Source organism: Cupressus sempervirens, chromosome 5 (assembly GCF_028749045.1).
Source record: "Cupressus sempervirens isolate cs-2001-9-10 chromosome 5, ASM2874904v1, whole genome shotgun sequence".
NCBI classification, from domain to species: domain Eukaryota; kingdom Viridiplantae; phylum Streptophyta; class Pinopsida; order Cupressales; family Cupressaceae; genus Cupressus; species Cupressus sempervirens.
This window is the reverse complement of record NC_143122.1, coordinates 40,560,075-40,577,840: the sequence shown is the minus strand read 5'-3', so window position 1 is coordinate 40,577,840 and position 17,766 is coordinate 40,560,075. Positions and strand designations below refer to the sequence as shown.

Here is a 17,766-nt window from a genome sequence, read left to right as displayed (position 1 = left end):
GTTGCCTTGAACATCAGATTGAGGATATTTGAAGAGATACGGAATGAGAATGCACAGCATAGCCCAGGCGTTGACACTTCCATTTCAACCATGTTGGGCAATGTTGGGGTTGCACTTGATTTTGAAGATATCAAAGAGGAGGGCGTCAATGAGACAAAGTTTGGATCAAGGTTGGATGAGTTGGGGAAGGTTGTCATCAAGAAGAAGCATTTGGGCACCCTTGCCTCCCTCAGTGCCTTTATCGAATATGTGAAAGAATATGAGAAGGATCATGAGAAGACACTGCAAGCGGCGAGCAACATGATGAATTCAGCTGAGCTCAAGATGAAGCACACGCCTTGCCCTCCCACGACAAGCTAGCCAAGTTCATTGCCTTGGCTAAGAAGATGAAATAAAAAGGTAGAATTATATTAGAGGATCATTTGATGTAAGCCCAAGTGGCCAATTCTCCTTTCTTCTTAGGTAGGATAGGTGTCTAATTCTGATTGGCTACCATTTTGGTGTCTTCTCATTGGTTTCCATTTTTCCCTTTTTTCATTGGTCTATTGATGAGGTGGCATCTTCTCATTGGCCAATGGGATGGCAACCCTAATTAGGGTTTCTGGGATTTGATCTAGATCGTTGATTTTGCCTCTTAATCTCTATCGTTGGTTGCAACTTTGGCCTCTATATAAGGCCATTTGCTCTCATTTGTAAAGAGTTGAAAAAAATTGTTGCTTAGATATTACCAAAATTGCTTCTTTATCATTGTTGTGTCTTGCATGGTGACTAAGAACACTTAGTGTTATTGCATGGTTTCTACTTCTAGAGTTAAATTTCATTGAAGTTGTTAAAGTAGATTTTATTTCAAAAAAGTTGTTAAGTAAGAGTAAGAATAGATGGATAGTTGCATGGTGATATTAGTGGATGTTTGATAGAGATCTATAACTAGGCCACTAGCATCGTAGTGGCTTGTTAGGAAGCCTTGCGTGGTAATCTAGTCTTTTTCCCCTTGAATCATTGCATCTATGGAGGTAGAGCCGTTGGTAAGCTTTCATTAGATTTGATCCCCGTCCATTTGCTAATCTTTCCATTCATAGGAGCAGAAGTAAAGCAGCAAGTAGTTCAGTAGTTGGATTTCATTCTTGGAAAAACTTTAAAAATTAGATGGATTATCAAAGGTATAAGTCATTGGTACATGTACCCTCCATCATTACCATCAACATCATTTGGCACTCATATACATTGCAACGCTAAATTTCATCACCATCACAACAAAAGTCTGACATCCTTGAAAGAACAACGTAAGCCGCCTACGTGATTAACCAACGAATCCCATTAATATAACTGAGTTAGTATCCACAGGTGTAAGGAACCTTGGAGTTTTTCTCATGTTCTTCATGAGTATTTACTTTTCAAAAGAGGGTTGAGTGTTTGATATTCCATATCAAGTATTCAATTGCTATATGTTATGTAGTGGTACAAAACTGACATCAACAGGTCTCTCTATGATGTCGATCAGTATTGGAATGGTCATGATTACAGTATCAACAAGTGAATGGTCTAATAAATACCTTTGCAATTGTGAAACTAGGTTTTTTCCTCAAACACTTTGTTGTGAGGTTTTCACACCATCGCCCCAAAATTTTGGGGACCCCCTTTTTTTTCGATTGCCTTAACAATTTTCGGTCCAGAGGTTTCAAATTTGAAGGTTTCACGTCTTGGACACCTTCAAGGCCAGTGGGGGGAGAGGGTTAGATTTATTTCACCCGGTTTCAACTTGATTTTCCAGAGCCACCAATTTCATCCTTAGGCCGAACAAATTTTAAAAGAGCAACACTTGGCAGGATAAAATTGTAAATTTTGCACTTAGACATTTTCTTTTGAAAATTTGGATATAATTGTATAAATTTGGATAATTTTCAAAAAATGAAAATTTTGTTAAATCTGGTCTTTTGGAAAATCTTGATTATTTTTGGTGAAAAGGATTAATTTTTGTGATGGTGAAATAAAATTGCAAAATTGATTTTAGGCTCTAGAGAAATAATTTTATTTGTGTTAAAAAGCTAAAATTGCTTAGCTAAATCGATTTGGAGAGAAATTGCAAAAAAATTGGTTTTAATAGATTAAAGTTGCCTTGAAAACTTTTTGCCTTTAATGAAATTGGTAATTTAATATTGAAAAAATGGCTTTTGCTTAGCCAAAATCCAAATTTAATGACATATTAATTACTAAACCCCCATTAAATGGAAATATTTAACACCCTCAAGGCATTATTTAATTTCTTTTTTGCAATTTAGAACTAATTGGCAATTTAGAAAGTTAATTTTCATCATGGCAAAATTAATTTTGGTTAAGTATTTAATTGTGGGCCATAATTTTGCATTAATTATTATTTTTCTTTCAGGGTCCATGTTGGCCAGCTTGGGGGGAATAAGAAAGTTGGGTATAAGAGGAGGCCTCTCTCCCATTTCTTCCTCACTTCTCACTTCTCCTTCTCAAGGTGTTGATGATTTTGCAAGAGCAGATCTGCACTATTCTTGCTTGGCGAATTTTGTGGAGGGCGGAATTTGTGGGAGCCAAAATTTGTGGGGGCCAAAATTTGTGGAGGGCAAAATTTGTGTGAGCCGAAATTTGTGGGAGCCAAATTTTGTGGAGGGCGAAATTTGTGGAAGATAAAATTCTAATTTTTTCAAGAGGCTGCGATTTTTGCCCAAGGTTGGGTAATTTTATTTGGAGGTGAATTTGCATGATAAATTTCTGATTTGCAAGGGATTTGAAATTCTTGAAGTCATATCCTAGGTTCCGAAAAGTCACTGTAAGATTATTGGTTAAGGTGAATTTTCATCATCTAGAGTTGCAAGGGGTCCTTGAGCTGACATCCTTCTTTCGTTCTAGTCTAAGGATTGCTCCCCTTGGTTCTTCTTGCCTTTTGGTCCACCACTCTACCATCCTGTAATAGGGCGACGAGCATGGAGGATGTTAGTGCAAGTAAGAATCCCAGGTGGGCAAACACTAAGAAAGACAAAGAGGATATGATGCCCAAAACTCCCTTCTTCTCGAAAATGAAGAGAATAACCGACACCAATATCGCTACAGTGGACGTGATATGGATGAAGGAGAGACTAAAGGAAGGACAATCCCCCTTGGCTATAGGTAGAGGTAATTTCAAATCATCTAGAGTTGCAAGGGGTCCTTAAGCTAACATCCTTCTTTCGTTCTAGTCTAAGGATTGCTCCTCTTGGTTCTTCTTGCCTTCTGGTCCACCACTCTACCATCCCGTAATAAGGCGATGAGCATGGAGGATGTTAGTGCAAGTAAGAATCCCAACCGGGCAAACACTGAGAAAGACAAAGATGATATGATGCCCAAAACACCCTTCTCAAAAAATGAGGCGAATAACCAATACCAATGGCGGTACCATAAAAGGATATACAAAAGGTAGCTGCACATCACAACCCAAGCGTTGACACTTCCATTTCAACCATGATGAGCAACGTTGAGGTGGCACTTGATTTTGAGGATATCAGAGAAGAGGATGTCAATGAAACAGATTTTGGATCGAGGTTGGATGAGTTAGGGAAGGTTGCTATCAAGAAGAAGCATTTGGGCACCTTTTTCTCTCTCAATGCTTTTATTGGATTTGAGAAAGAATATGAGAAGAATCACGAAAGGATACAAGTAGCAAGTGGCGTGGCGAAGTCAACGAAACTCAGGGTGAAGCACACACCTTGTCCTCCTATGGAAGAAGTTAACGAAAGGCTAGCTAAGTTCATTGCCTTAGCTAAGAAGATGAAAGAAAAGGGAAGATTTATATTAGAAAATCATTTGATGTAAGCCCAAGTGGCAATTTCCCTTTCTTCTAGAATAGGACAAGTGTCTATTTCTGATTGGCCACCATTTTGGTGCCTTCTCATTGGTTGCCACTTTTTGCACTTTTTTCATTGGTCCATTGATGAGGTGGCAGCTTCTCATTGGTCGATGGGGTGGCAACCCTAATTAGGGTTTTGAGGATCCAATCTGGATCGTTGATCTTGTTTTGATCTCCACCGTCCGTTGTATTTCTGGCCCCTATAAAAGGCCATTTGCTCTCATTTGTAAAGTGGTTGGAGAAATTGTTGCGAAGATAATACCAAAATTGCTCTTTTTTTCATTGTTGTGATTTGCATGTTGATTAAGAACATTGGGTATTATTGCATGTTTTCTACTCCCACTTAGTTAGATTTCCTTTCAAGTTGTTAAAGTTGGTTTCATTTCAAGTTGTTCAAGTAAGAGTAAAGTAGATGGATAAGTTGTATGGTAGCATTGGTAAATGTTTGATAGGGATCAATACTAGGCCACTAGCATCCTAGCGGCTGGTTGCGAAGCTTTGTGTGGTAAACTAGTTTATTATTCCTTTGAATCATTGCACCTGTGGAAGTGAGGCCGTTGGTCAGCTCTCATTAGGTTTGATCCCCGTCCATTTGCTAACCTTCCATTCATAGGAGTAGGAGTAGATTAGTGAGTAGCTAGGTAGTCGAAGCTTAGAGAAGGAAGTTAGGGAAGTAAGTTAAGTGATAGAACTTATCCATTCACCTCCCACCACCACCGCTTTCCATCAACATCATCATCGGCAGACACACCCTCTATCATCACCACCATCAACATGATTTGCCTCCGCACATTTCACAAATTGAGTCACCATCGCCTTCATTCCACCAAAGTCCAAGTCATCCTTGAATGAATAGCGTAAGGCCGCCTACGTGATTAACAGCAAATCACATCGATAAAATTGAGCGAGTATCCAACGGTGTAAGGAACATTGGAGCTATTGCTTATGTCTTCATGAGTAATAACTTTTCAAGAAAGGAGTTGCATGTTTGATATCCCATATTGAATATTCAAGTCCTAATATGTTATGTAAGTGATACAAAACTCGCATCAACACACTTGAACACGACACACCAACTCGCACTAGATCACCACTAGAACCTTATGCCCAATAACTTAGATCTCTGCAACATCTCTAGAAAACACTTATGACTCTTCTCAACAAACTCTTTGAGCACATAAGTGACAAATGAAGTCAAAACACCTTTTACAAAGTTGTCACTCATAAGCAATAAATGCTTCATTGGTTGGGATAACCAATCCCAGCATAACTGAAAGATTCTCATTCCCAATACGCAAGAACATAGTGTTATGCAACCAAGTTTCTTATCATGATACAACACATCATCATGCATCTAATTATGCAAGTATAGCTTATTGCACATGTATTTAGGGGGTTCATATATAGCTCAGTTAGCAAACAAATTCTCTGCGCGCAGAGGAGATGCATATCCTCCTGACTTATTTTCATCCTTCTTGACCCATATCTTGTTCACCTGATTTTAGGTCTCTTCAACTGTAGTAGTCTTGTTTCCTTCTTCTCATTTTCTTGGTGTACCGATTGTTTTTCATTGTTCTTTGCCCGATAGAACTTTGCAATATGCCCAATTTTGTGATAATGAAAGCATGTAGTCCTGGTCGATCTCCAATGTCCAGCATTCCCTTTATTTGTCCTCGGTCTACAATTAATTGTCATATGACCATAGTTGTGGCAATGTGAGCAAGTAACATCCCACCTATTCTCATTTTGAAGGACTCACACGGTTCACAAATGGCCTTTGATTGTTCGATATTGTCTTGCATTCATTAGCCTAATGACAAACTTGTTCCAATTATAGTCATTACCATTGAATACATTTGACCTATTTCTACAAACCCTAGCAGTATGACCTAACTCATGGAAGATTGAGCATATAGGAGTACTAGGTCTATTCTAGCACATATTTGCAGTATGTCCTACCTTATGACAATTGAAACGAACAAATTTGTAGACTCTCTTACCAAAACTATTCTTGATCACCTTGTGTAGAGACCTATCATCTTGTTTAGGCTTATTGGATCCAAATGATTCTCCAACTTAATAACCAATATACCCAAGACCATGACTCACCATGCATCCTTTGATTCCTAGGTTGCACATCCAACTTTGCGAAACTTTCATTGAATTTCTTCAATAATTTGTTTGCAGCATCCAGTTCATTTTGCAATCTTTCACTCTCTTTGCCCAAACTTTCAACTCATCATAACAATGTTGAGTTCACTTCTTAGTTCCTTCATTTCCTCATTAGTTTCATGAAGATGTTCAAGTAACGTACCAACCTCTTGTTTGGATTTCAAGAGTTCATCCACCTTTGCTTGCAGGGCTTCATCAAGCCATTTGCTTGGCTTCATCTACAACTTTTCTTACTTCCATTTCTTGACCCATCTTGATAGCTAATGCTTCCAATTCTGTTTGGATGTTCTTCTTGTCTTTTTGCAGTAGTCCTTTCTCTTAATACAAGGCTTCTAGGGCTTCAGCACCTTCGGATTCACTATTGATATAGGCTTCCAATCAATCATGTAATTCTTCCTCTTCTCCCTACAATGTATTGCATGATTTGCCTTTGCAAGTTTTTCCTCAAGACTCCTCACATATCTTGCAAAATCCATGTCTCCTCCAGGGATCCTCCCCAAAGTTGTTAGGCTTCCTCGAGGGAACCTTCCTCTGATACAAATTATTAATATTAGGAGACATTGAGAGGGGAGGTGAATCAGTGTAATCATAACTTCAAATACTTTTACCAAAACCTTTCGTAGTAAATAATATGCAAAGCAAGTAACAATAGAGCAGCAAAGTAAATTAAACATCCACACATCAGACACTTGAGTATTTTTCACTTGGAAAACCTTGATTAGAGTGAAAAACCATAGTGGGAATTAATACCCACAAATCTTCACTAATGCGGTCATAAATTGACCTATTAAGAGTATTTTACATCCACTTGATTAGGGTTTCACCTAGTTAAGAGTGTTAAGCCTTGTTAGAAGCTTCACAATAAGATCTGTTAGGAACTATTTGAAACTCCTTCTACAAGTCACCTAGCTAGAGGATTTCTTCTTTAGACATGTTACGATCCTACACACCTGGTTAAGAGTGACCTTGTAAGAAGATTTCACTTGTCAACCTGTTAAAATCAACAAGTATGGCTGATCTGAATTTTACACTCAATGCATGACAGATCCTTTATGCTCTTACTGCTCTCCTCTAGATTGCCTCTAACACACTTATTTGTAACCACAATAACTGATATTGCATCAACAACCCTAACACATTGATCTTCCAATCATATCTATACTATTCTTAAGTCAGTCAAGTAACTCTAAATGTGTTCCCCTTAGTCGGCTTCGAAAGCAATTTGAAATTCATGAGTGAGCACTATAGTCTCGAAATCTATGCCTCCACGTCAGCCCAAACATACTTAACGTCTTTGACTTTTCAACCAGCATCACAATTCTTACCGGTTTACCGAATCTATACAAGTAAACACTGTCGGTTAATTGTTCTTCACAAAGTGACCTGTAAACATTATCAAATCTTGACTTCTTGTGAATACCCGGAAAATATTATTTCACAAACATCTTTGATAGTCATAACCTGTAAGCTATTCATCATAGTTCATCAGACAATTTAACACACATCCAATTTACTGAAATTGTTTGTTTTTACCGATACACTTCATACTCAACCAATTTAGTTATCTGATCAATCCTTACCACTATAACTGATCTATGACATGAAGATCATCTAGTTGCCAGCAACGACAACATATGAATGGTGATTCAACCAAATCTCTCATCCAATCCTGTTACTCATCATCATCATGCCAACATGGTGATCTTAGTTAGCATAAAAAATCATTTGAGACGAAAGAAAATTTCAAGTTTGGGAAAATGTGATTTTCCCATTTCACACAATCAAAAACCATCCCCACGTGAGCTACCGTCAGTTTGCACTGAAGACAGAAAAATTCAAAATTCATATTAATGCCTTAGAGGCGAATAAGAAGGATAAGGTAGGGAAAAGTACCATCTACTTTTCAAAGAGCAGTTGTTCCTTGAAAGATTCAAGAGATTATGCTTGAATTGAGATCTTTAGTAACAAATTCCCAACTGAATCCACAATTTCAGACTAGTAGATAAATAATTTTGATCATCCATAGAGCTTTGTTCAGCCTCTGATCGGAAAGTATTAAACCCTCTGTAATTTCAAAAAATTGAACAAGATCCTGTATAAATCAGAGAGGAACTTGCAAACTATGTGAAGTACATTACAAGATATGTTCTTTCGTATTAATGGCAAAATTGGGATTTTGAAAGGGCCCAAACCCTTACAACAGGCTTCTAGATAACATGGAAAGCCTCAAACTGTTGTCAATCATATAAAACAAGTCCACAAAGACGGAGAAGATGAAATCACGAACAGAAAAGAAAGAAAAAGTCAGCAGACCAACACAAAACAATCAGAAATACTAGTCAACACTACAACTACATAGATGGCATCTTCTTCATGGTGTTTACTGTTTTACTGTATATGTTACTCAAAGGCTAAATATTACTTAGCTGAGTAAAGTTGAGGACACAAATTAGTCCATAACACTATTTTGCTCAATAAGCATTATATTGAGCTTTACAAAAGGGGCTTACATCCCCAAACTGATGCCATCTGCTGTAGAACTCCAAAACATCCCTGTGGAAGTGCATGGTCAATTAGCAAGATCACATTAGCTTATGTGCATTTGTTGTCATAAATCCTTCTAATACTTAGAATTTGATAATGCAAAACCCACCAAAACATGGATATCAATCACAAGACCTCAAAGGCAAACAAAAAATCTTGTGAAAGCCCTACTATAAAAGGTAAAGCTGTAAAAATTAAAAGAAAGAAAAAATTAACATCGATGCCTATATATGATCAAAACAGACCAAATGGGATTTAAAACTAGAACCAGTAAAAATGTCACCAGAGAATACATTGGCAAAAATGGTATATACCTTTCGAAAGCAACTCCTATTGCACTGACTTTTAGTCAACGTTACAGACACAGAATTGAGTTAATCTTGACACTATTTGTGGTCTCACCCATATCCCAATTCAACCATCATTCACTCCCCTAAACACTGCCAATATGGCTTTTATCACAATTCACAATGCATTGTGTTCTACAAATGAGCTTTTGTCAAAATTGATCTAGATTACTTTGCTTCCCACTTTATCTTCTTTACATCCTCAACCAGGATGCTTGACAATTTTAAATTTTGAACTCTTTGCAAAGCCTCCAAGAAAGATTCAATCTACAGTAAAAAAAATTACAAATTAGCATTTTAGTTAGCAAATGACTGAGAAAACCCAATACAAATTTGCATATTGAAGTTAGAAATATAGCATCAGCATGTATCTCCTAACCCAAATTGTCTACTCTTCCATCTTGCATTATTTTATGTCCATACAATAAAGTTGTTTCTGAAGACACTGGACCTCAAGGAAAGGAAGAATAATTTGCCTGGCCGAGACACAAGTTCCAACAAGCTTAGAACCAATTCCATCAAAAATTATACCTTTTTCTCACATTTTCAAGCTATATTGATACAGAAACTGCACCATATACTATAGAAACACAACTTGATACAAAATTTTGGCAAACTATTTGTACAAAGGCAAATTAGTGAAAGATGCACTGATTTCTAAAACAAGAATTTCATATACTTTAAAAGTTTACAGTTCAAATCTTTCTTAAATTAAGTGCTTTCAGCACCATGACAATCTGGTTTATCCAGACCATATTTTACAGTAGATCTCTTGTTATATGCTAGCTATGTCACCTTGTTGATTGGAGAGGGCATTGTTTGCTTGTTTGCTGTTATAAACTCAAACTATGGGTCTACTACATAGTCTACTGTGTCCATAAATCTCTCTCTAGAAAATAAGTAGTCTTAGGTTTTATGATTATCCTCTTCAATGGAAAGATCAGTTTTCATGCCATGACATCACAGAAAGCAGGATGGATATGGTGGAGTTGGTCAAAAGCATATGGTAGAGATAATAAATTCCAATGCAATGGTGGCAATACATTAAAGATATCCGTGGTAGGTTTGTGATGGCCGTACAAGTGTTCTTAACATGTGCATATTAAGTTTAACAAATAAATAAAATAAAAGAAAGACTGTTTACAATAAATGATTTGATCTCTCATCAAGGAAATGTATGGCAGTCTAAGGTTCTGCCCTGATCTATATACTAAAATTATATCGAACCCATGCCAATTTCTGAAGAAATTCACCAGATCATAGGAATTCTAACAATCACACTGAGTGACCCCATCAACTAGGATCTTATAACATTCCATGTTCAAAATGCATTCTGCCACAATGCATTTTTCTAAAAGCCATTTTCATCTATGACTTGCGATATCAGATATGTACTGAATAACCACATCTTCTTTCATGAATTCATGACAAATAGCAACACTTTGTAGCCATAATTTGTAAAGGCATACATAAAAATTCACATAATATAACTTATTAGGTATCCATTAAGGAGATCAGATTTCCACAATCCATGATAGTTATGGTGCTTAGCTTCTGGATTAGATTGTGTTGAGATTTTTACCATCAACGTTTCGAATCACACTACGTGATCCATCATCAGGATGAGAGAGCAAGAGATGTACAACAATGTGATTCGAAACGTTGATGGTAAAAATCTCAACACAATCTAATCCAGGAGCTAAGCACCATAATTATTAGGTATCCATTAACTCCTTAGGTGGGAATGCATTCAAATTCTCTTATTTTGAAAGGGCTAAAAGATGCAAGCAAACATCATTCAAGAGATTTGTATTCCCAAGCATTTCCCAGTTTCCAATGGAAAATATGACTCCAGATAAACTATGCAAATCTTGTCCAACAATAAAAACTCTTGTTGAATTAGATTAAATTCTGTTTAAGGAAACAATTATTTGTTACACCATAGTCAAACTCAACTTCTATACTAAAATCTGAAATAAGGAAACAAGTGAAGGTTTATGTCCAATTACTCAATCTCAATACAGGCACCAGATAGATTATAGTTGTGTTGAAGATCAAAGTCCATTCCAAAAAGACATAAGAAATCCATTCATAGCATATTCCAAATTTCAAAAATGCTCCCGCTTCTAAAGATTCCTGTATCATTTTCTACATCAGTTTTCACTTCATGGTTCACAAACAACCCTTAAGAATAGCCTAATTGGAGCATTTTCCATGAATTTGGGGAAAAGCCCAGGGTATTTTTCATGAGCTATTTTCCACCAACTTGTTCATCTTTCGTTAAAGTTTCTGAAAAAGAATCCTCAAACAGTGATACCTTTCAAAAGCATTTTCCGTTATTTTTTATGAATGTTAAATTCTACTAAAAGTTACAAGTGCAGTCCAAGTTCATGATATTATGTGACAGTGAAAATATAAGATTTTTGAATTGAAATATTACCCAAATTTTACAACTACTATTAGTATATCCTATGTGATTCCTTAGATGTCATCCAAAAATGCATATAGTACTTTTTAAAATGGAAACCCTTCTAATCTTGTAAAAAGATACATATAAGAAGTTTTTACTACTTGTATCCCCTTTCTAAGGAATAAATTAAAAAGATTGGCAGTGCTTGGTATGACCTACAGATCTTCTGTGTCTAGAAGCCCAAGAATTGGAGTTAATAGAACTTAATAAATATATCTATAGAAATAACTTCAAGAGAAAAAAAAAAAGTTAAGCTTAGACATTTTCCCAAGCTTGAAATTTTAAAATTATAACAGATCCAATCACTATAACTTTGCATTGATTTTTGTATCATCCAAAACATCAGTCTGAACCATTATGCAGCCTTATTTTATTTATTCGTATACTTTTTTCGCCTTTTCACACGTTTTGCCCAAAGTTTTCTGGCAGGAGACATCAATTTCTATTTGGGAGGCTTCAGATATGGTGGAGGCGACAGCCAAAAGAACCTTGTGCAGCTGGCAGTTTCCAGAGACGTCTCCGTTACTGGAAATGTGTCTCAGAGGTGGGAGGCGGGTCCCAGAGTAACCATACAAGGTCCATGATTGGTTCAACAATAAAGGCATGAGAAAAGGAGCATACAACATACATGGATAGCATCACCAACTCCATTTGCCCATGCCATTCTCCTAACCATATTTATCATCTCTGTCTTGTTCAAGTTCTTCAAAGTGGTAGCATGACAAATGACTCTGACTCTACTGGGGAATGATCAATATTATGTTGCAACCATCCAGCTAGCTACTTTTCCATGATCACATATTACAGAGGATCAAGTCTACCACTTCTGTTTTTCTTTATACAACATCGTAGTTATGGGGAACCCTCCTTTTCCTGGTCTACACTAGCTTTGATTTACAACCACTTTGTCATGTTCCATCATCTATAGATGGGCAGAATATAATTGCTTGTTTTGTGCTGAGTGTGGTATACAAAGTAAATGTAGAACAGCTAATAGGAAAAATAATAGAATCCCAAAGATCAATGATGGAACCCAAATACCTCATCTAGAAGCGTTATCAAGGAAATTAAGAGAGTACCAAGAGAGATGTATTTGTATGCTCACATGAAAGTAGTGTAGGCGGTGTAGTAGGGATCCGATGGAACTTCTGTCATGCATAGGATGTATCTCAGCAATCTCTTCATCTGTCATGTTCGACATTTGCCGAAACAGTTCTGCAAGATTTGCACCCATATATGAATCTGGCCCGTACCAGACCGTCAAATCTGGTATCTCAGAAAAAGCCTGCATATTTGGTAAAATATTCAGTGCTAATACCTAAGAAACAGTTCAACAAGAAATAGTGCCTAAAAACAGGTAACCAAGTCTTAAAAAATTAAACAGTTATCACGAATGACCAAATTAGGAACTGATCAATGCCTAAACGAAAGAGTTCCAAATCGACAACCATAATTTTTGAAACCAAGGGGGCTTTGGACATCTAATGGTTTCAAAGGCAGTTACCTGCAATACTGTTTGAACCACATTTGAGGATGTACATGTTATTGTAGGCACAAGTTCATGAGATTGAGCTTTTGTTTGCAGAGAAGTGTTGATGTAGATTACATGTAGAGATGGTGAAGATCTTGAGGCTGCTTCCAGAAACTGTAGATAATTGGGACTTGCTGCAGCATCCGCCAATGAACAACTGATTTGTTCACTGGCCATCCTATATACCCCAACCTACCATATAAAAAAGCCTATCATCAGTCTTAAAGTTTGCAGGAAAATCAAGAAGGTTTTCCAACATACATTCAAAGTTCATTTCTATGTAGAATGAAATGCCAATGACCTTTCCAAAGCCAGCTCGATCCAGAATTGCACGCACATTCTCTGACATAAAATCAACTCCAAGGACTGCAATCGTTTTACAACCAGCTTCCGCCATTGTCACTGCACAATCCGCCATTACCAGTGAATCTGAAATATATATGTGTGGCCACTGCTGTTTGGCAGCTACAAGAACACCCTGGACCTCTGGATCCATGTAAAAATGTGCCACAACTCCAATTGTTTTTCCCTTGAGGACAGTAACAAGTTCTAAAACCTTTGATTCATCGGGTGACAAATATTTTGCCTACAAACATTAAATACAGGAATATAAACAATCTAGGAACAAATAGACAATAGATGATTGCAGTAATATAAACATTTGATCCTGTCATCTTGAAAGATAAAAGGCATACATCAGGATAAGCTGCAGAAATGCATGTAGACAGTGCTTAAAGTGGGGAATGGATGTAGGATAAAACAGAATCTTCCTGAATCCAGAATAGAAATGCACATCTTCCTCTATCTCAGAAGCATTTGAAAGGAGTTCAACAGCATAACAAAAGCATGCAGCAGGGAGTGACTGCTGAGAACATCCTATTCTGCTTTTATCGGGAAGGATCACATTCCAATCTCTAAAATAAGCAACTGATACCATGAGTGGTTCAACTTCTAAAGGGCTTATTAAATTATTAGAGGTTTGAAGAGACCCCACTTCTCAAGCTTGTAGTTACAAGGAGACATGCCGGAACACAGGTTCAAGGATGCAGACAAGATGATAACACCATTTTCAAATCAGAGTGCAGTGGTACATGAATAAAGATTAAACTAAAAAAAAAAAGTATACAACAATAAAACTAAGAAGCCGAAGAACCTGAAAATTTAACATTTTCTACTACTAAAAACAAAACGGAGGAACAGTTCATCACCTGGGCTTCTGCAAAACTTCCTTGTGCAGTAATATCTTCAGAAGTTATCAAAAGAGAAGGAAAAGGCTCAACCGGAGGCTTCCCTGCATTCTTCGCCAATATAGTTCGAATCCTCTTTTGCATGCTGATTAGTAGATTGTGCCAAGTATTGGCCCTGGAATTGGCTCCCCCAGCAACGCCAATATTTATACTCGATAGATCCTCGGTCTTGATTTTTAACACCTCTTCAGGCAAAGCGCCATTCAAGGAACTAATCAAACATGAACAAAAGCCTTTGGTGATCTCAGAATCGCTGTCTGCGCCAAAATACATCCTTCCATTGCTACCAAGCTCGGCTGTGAGCCAAACCTGGGCGGTACATCCCATCACTCTGTTCGAAGAAACTCGCTCACATTCAGGCAGAGGTGGAAGCGATGAAGAATAGTCAAGAAGCCTCATGACCCTTTCACGGGGATCCTCCAGTGCTTTGAATTCTTCTAAAATCCTATTAAGCCTTGTAGGCATATCTTCATGAACATTGACTTCATGAGCTTGGTTTAAGCGTTCTGCAAGGGCAGAACAGACTGCTGATTGGTGTTGGGGGCACTTTTTGCTATCCAAGTTACAGGCAAATGATGTATAAGATTTTTTTCGAACAATGAAAAGTTTGTGGGCGGGTTTTAAGTGTTGTCTCGAAGGAAAAGTAGTCAAGGAGAGAGTGCGACATGGGGTTTTGACATTAAGCATCTTTGAACCACCAACAACATGATTTAGCACAGAAGTGTGTTCCATAGCTTCAATTTCAAGGTCTATTCACTAAAATGGGTAATATTTACCCAAACTAATTTGTGCAGTTGAATATCCTCCGCCACGCTTAGGTTTATCAACTGAGTCGGGGAATATGTTCCGTAACTATCTGTAACCTCTACAAAATTGGAAATATTTGCCCCAACCAATATGTTCGTATGCAATATTTTGCAACGATATAATCTATTGATCTCCAGCATTACCATCAAGAACACCCAGAAACGACTTTAAACCTTCACAGAAAATACATGAAATGCTCTCAGATAAAGATGGCTATTTATAAGTCTTGGGTTGTCCAACTCAATTTGACTCAGGATTCCCTTTGTGGTTAGATGTAAAGTCCAGATGCATTCAAGAATCACTTATCGATTCAACTACTATACATCATTGATGACGCTTGATCGGCATTAACAATAAACAAAAGAGCCTATTCTCTTAGCTGAATAGTCTTAGAAACAGCTGTAAATCCGTTTACTTAGAATTGTTTTTCTGCAAATAAAAACAAAATAGATTAATAACAAGGCCACAATTAACATCTGAGAGTACTATGTCCAAAAGGAATTTCAATTGTCAACCCGTTAACCAATACTTCCTCACAGTTGTCAACTGCTCGTCTCGAGGAAAAGCTTGGAAATCTTCCCAATACTTTAAAAAATGAAATTAAGAAACATAAAACCATTTAAAATATTTGTAGATAAAACAAAATATTATTAAAAAGGTACTTATAAAACTCGTTAAATATATAATTAAAATTAATAAAAATCATTTGAATGTAAGTGCCTCCAAACATTTATTTTAAAACTCATTGGTTATGTATTTAAAACATAAAAAAATATTAAGCACAAACTGAATGCAAGTGCCTCAAAAACTGTATCTACACTTCTTCCTCACCTTTCAAATAAACAATTGTATTATATTTATTAACATGGATAAATATAAGTAACAAAATAATATATTCTGAAAATATCTTATAATTTTTTTTAAATATCTCTTATTATCTTTTATTTTGGAGGTATTTCAGACACCTGGGATCTTCCATAAGGCAGAGAAAGGTAGTCATCCTGTATCTTCTAACAAATACGACTGTAAAGACATTTTAAAAAGACGAGAAAATTAATTGCATAACTGATAAAGAACCTGAACTTTCGTACCCTCTCGTCACCAGAGTTAAGAATCTAAATCACAAATTCATACAAATAGACAGAAATTAAAGAAATTTTCCCTTGATATGTGTGAAAACTAACAGAGAATTCTGTAGCAATATTTCATCTGTAACCGAGAAAGAGAACTCCTAATTTTTCTTGAAAATAAAACCGCTGAAACGCCGAAATCTGTGTACAGAGAGAAGATGCTCACCTCGTAGGAAAAGGCGAAAACGTTGCAAATTTTTCCCGCCAGATTATCTGCGAAATTGTTCTAAACCCCTAAGCTTTGCAATTGCTCAGCACGAAATGAATTTAAATACAGAAAATAGTATACAACAGACAATTATTTTAACTCGGGCGTGACCACAAGCTGTGACATATACAATGACTTCATCCGCAGAAGAAATTAGGTCTTCGTCTGCTTTTTCTTCAAATCGTTCTTTACACTCAACAAAAATTGACTCCCTCCACGAACTCCTCTGTGAACCTGAACTTTCGTACCCTCTCGTCACCAGAGTTAAGAATCTAAATCACAAATTCAAACAAATAGACAGAAATTAAAGAAATTTTCCCTTAATATGTGTGAAAACTAACAGAGAATTCTGTAGCAATATTTCATCTGTAACCGAGAAAGAGAACTACTAATTTTTCTTGAAATTAAACCGCTGAAACGCCGAAATCTGTGTACAGAGAGAAGATGCTCACCTTGTAGGAAAAGGCGAAAACGTTGCAAATTTGTCCCGCCAGATTATCTGCGAAATTGTTCTAAACCCCTAAGCTTTGCAATTGCTCAGCACGAAATGAATTTAAATACAGAAAATAGTATACAACAGACAATTATTTTAACTCGGGCGTGACCACAAGCTATGACATATACAATGACTTCATCCGCAGAAGAAAGTAGGTCTTCGTTTGCTTTTTCTTCAAATCGTTCTTTACACTCAACAACAATTGACTCCCTCCACGAACTCCTCTGTGGACCTGCTAAATACAGTCAATTAATCAAATTTTTTTATTTCACCACAAATTTAAGAAATCATATTTTATCTCGTAATCATGATTGTTTGTTCGTTCTTTAATGTTATTTCTCTTGATCAGGTATCTTCCGCTCGTTAAAAGAGAATTGTTTTTCCCAAGGTCCCAGGCTCTCAGAGCTTTCTGGCGATTGATTGTATGACATATACAATGACTTCATAGACTTGGATTTTGTTCTATTGGTATTGTTACTTCGACTACGCCAAATTCAACTTCCGCGAGCTTTCCGCCATGGACCACATCCACTGAACACTCTCAATTCATTTTCAATGACCACAAACTTGGAGTTATCTATTATCCTATCCTTGGGTGTCCATGGTTTATGAACATTTCAATATCTCTTTGTTTTATATACTAGAGCTCTTGCATCAATCATTGAAGGTTGAAGGCCATTAGGCAGCTTAACATGAAGGAGGCAGCTTAGCATGAAGGACTTCATCGGAACCCATTAAACATGTGTTTTATTATCAAATGCCTTTAGAAATTCCATTGCAATGTTGTATTGACTCGCACCTTTTTTCCATTACAAATAGAAGTTCAAATGACACATGAAAGATTGTCTCCAATTGGACAATATGTAAACAAATTGGCCTAACATTCACAAGATGATACAATTCATATTGAAAAGAACAAAGATTCGAGCATATAATTTTCATCATTTTGAAGAGTGCACTAGAT

The 17,766-nt window shown here is 36.7% G+C and overlaps 1 protein-coding gene across 2 annotated transcripts in view; it reads right to left on the bottom strand.

Annotated features, from left to right (window-relative positions):
• QS (quinolinate synthase) overlaps positions 1–17,383 on the bottom strand; it is a 49,558-nt gene extending 32,175 nt beyond the window's left edge. Inside the window, exons 1-6 of one of the 2 annotated variants that reach the window (XM_089828527.1) lie at positions 16,759–17,383; positions 16,265–16,578; positions 14,123–15,397; positions 13,216–13,500; positions 12,888–13,106; positions 12,489–12,668 (exon numbers count right to left, since the gene is read on the bottom strand). In XM_089828527.1, the coding sequence (XP_089684653.1) occupies positions 12,489–12,668; positions 12,888–13,106; positions 13,216–13,500; positions 14,123–14,893 (1,455 nt within the window). In that variant the 5' untranslated portion in view covers positions 14,894–15,397; positions 16,265–16,578; positions 16,759–17,383. Of the gene's footprint in view, positions 1–12,488; positions 12,669–12,887; positions 13,107–13,215; positions 13,501–14,122; positions 16,579–16,758 lie in introns of both variants that reach the window. The other variant, XM_089828526.1, reaches the window with a different exon arrangement.
• Between the last annotated feature and the right edge of the window lie 383 nt (positions 17,384–17,766).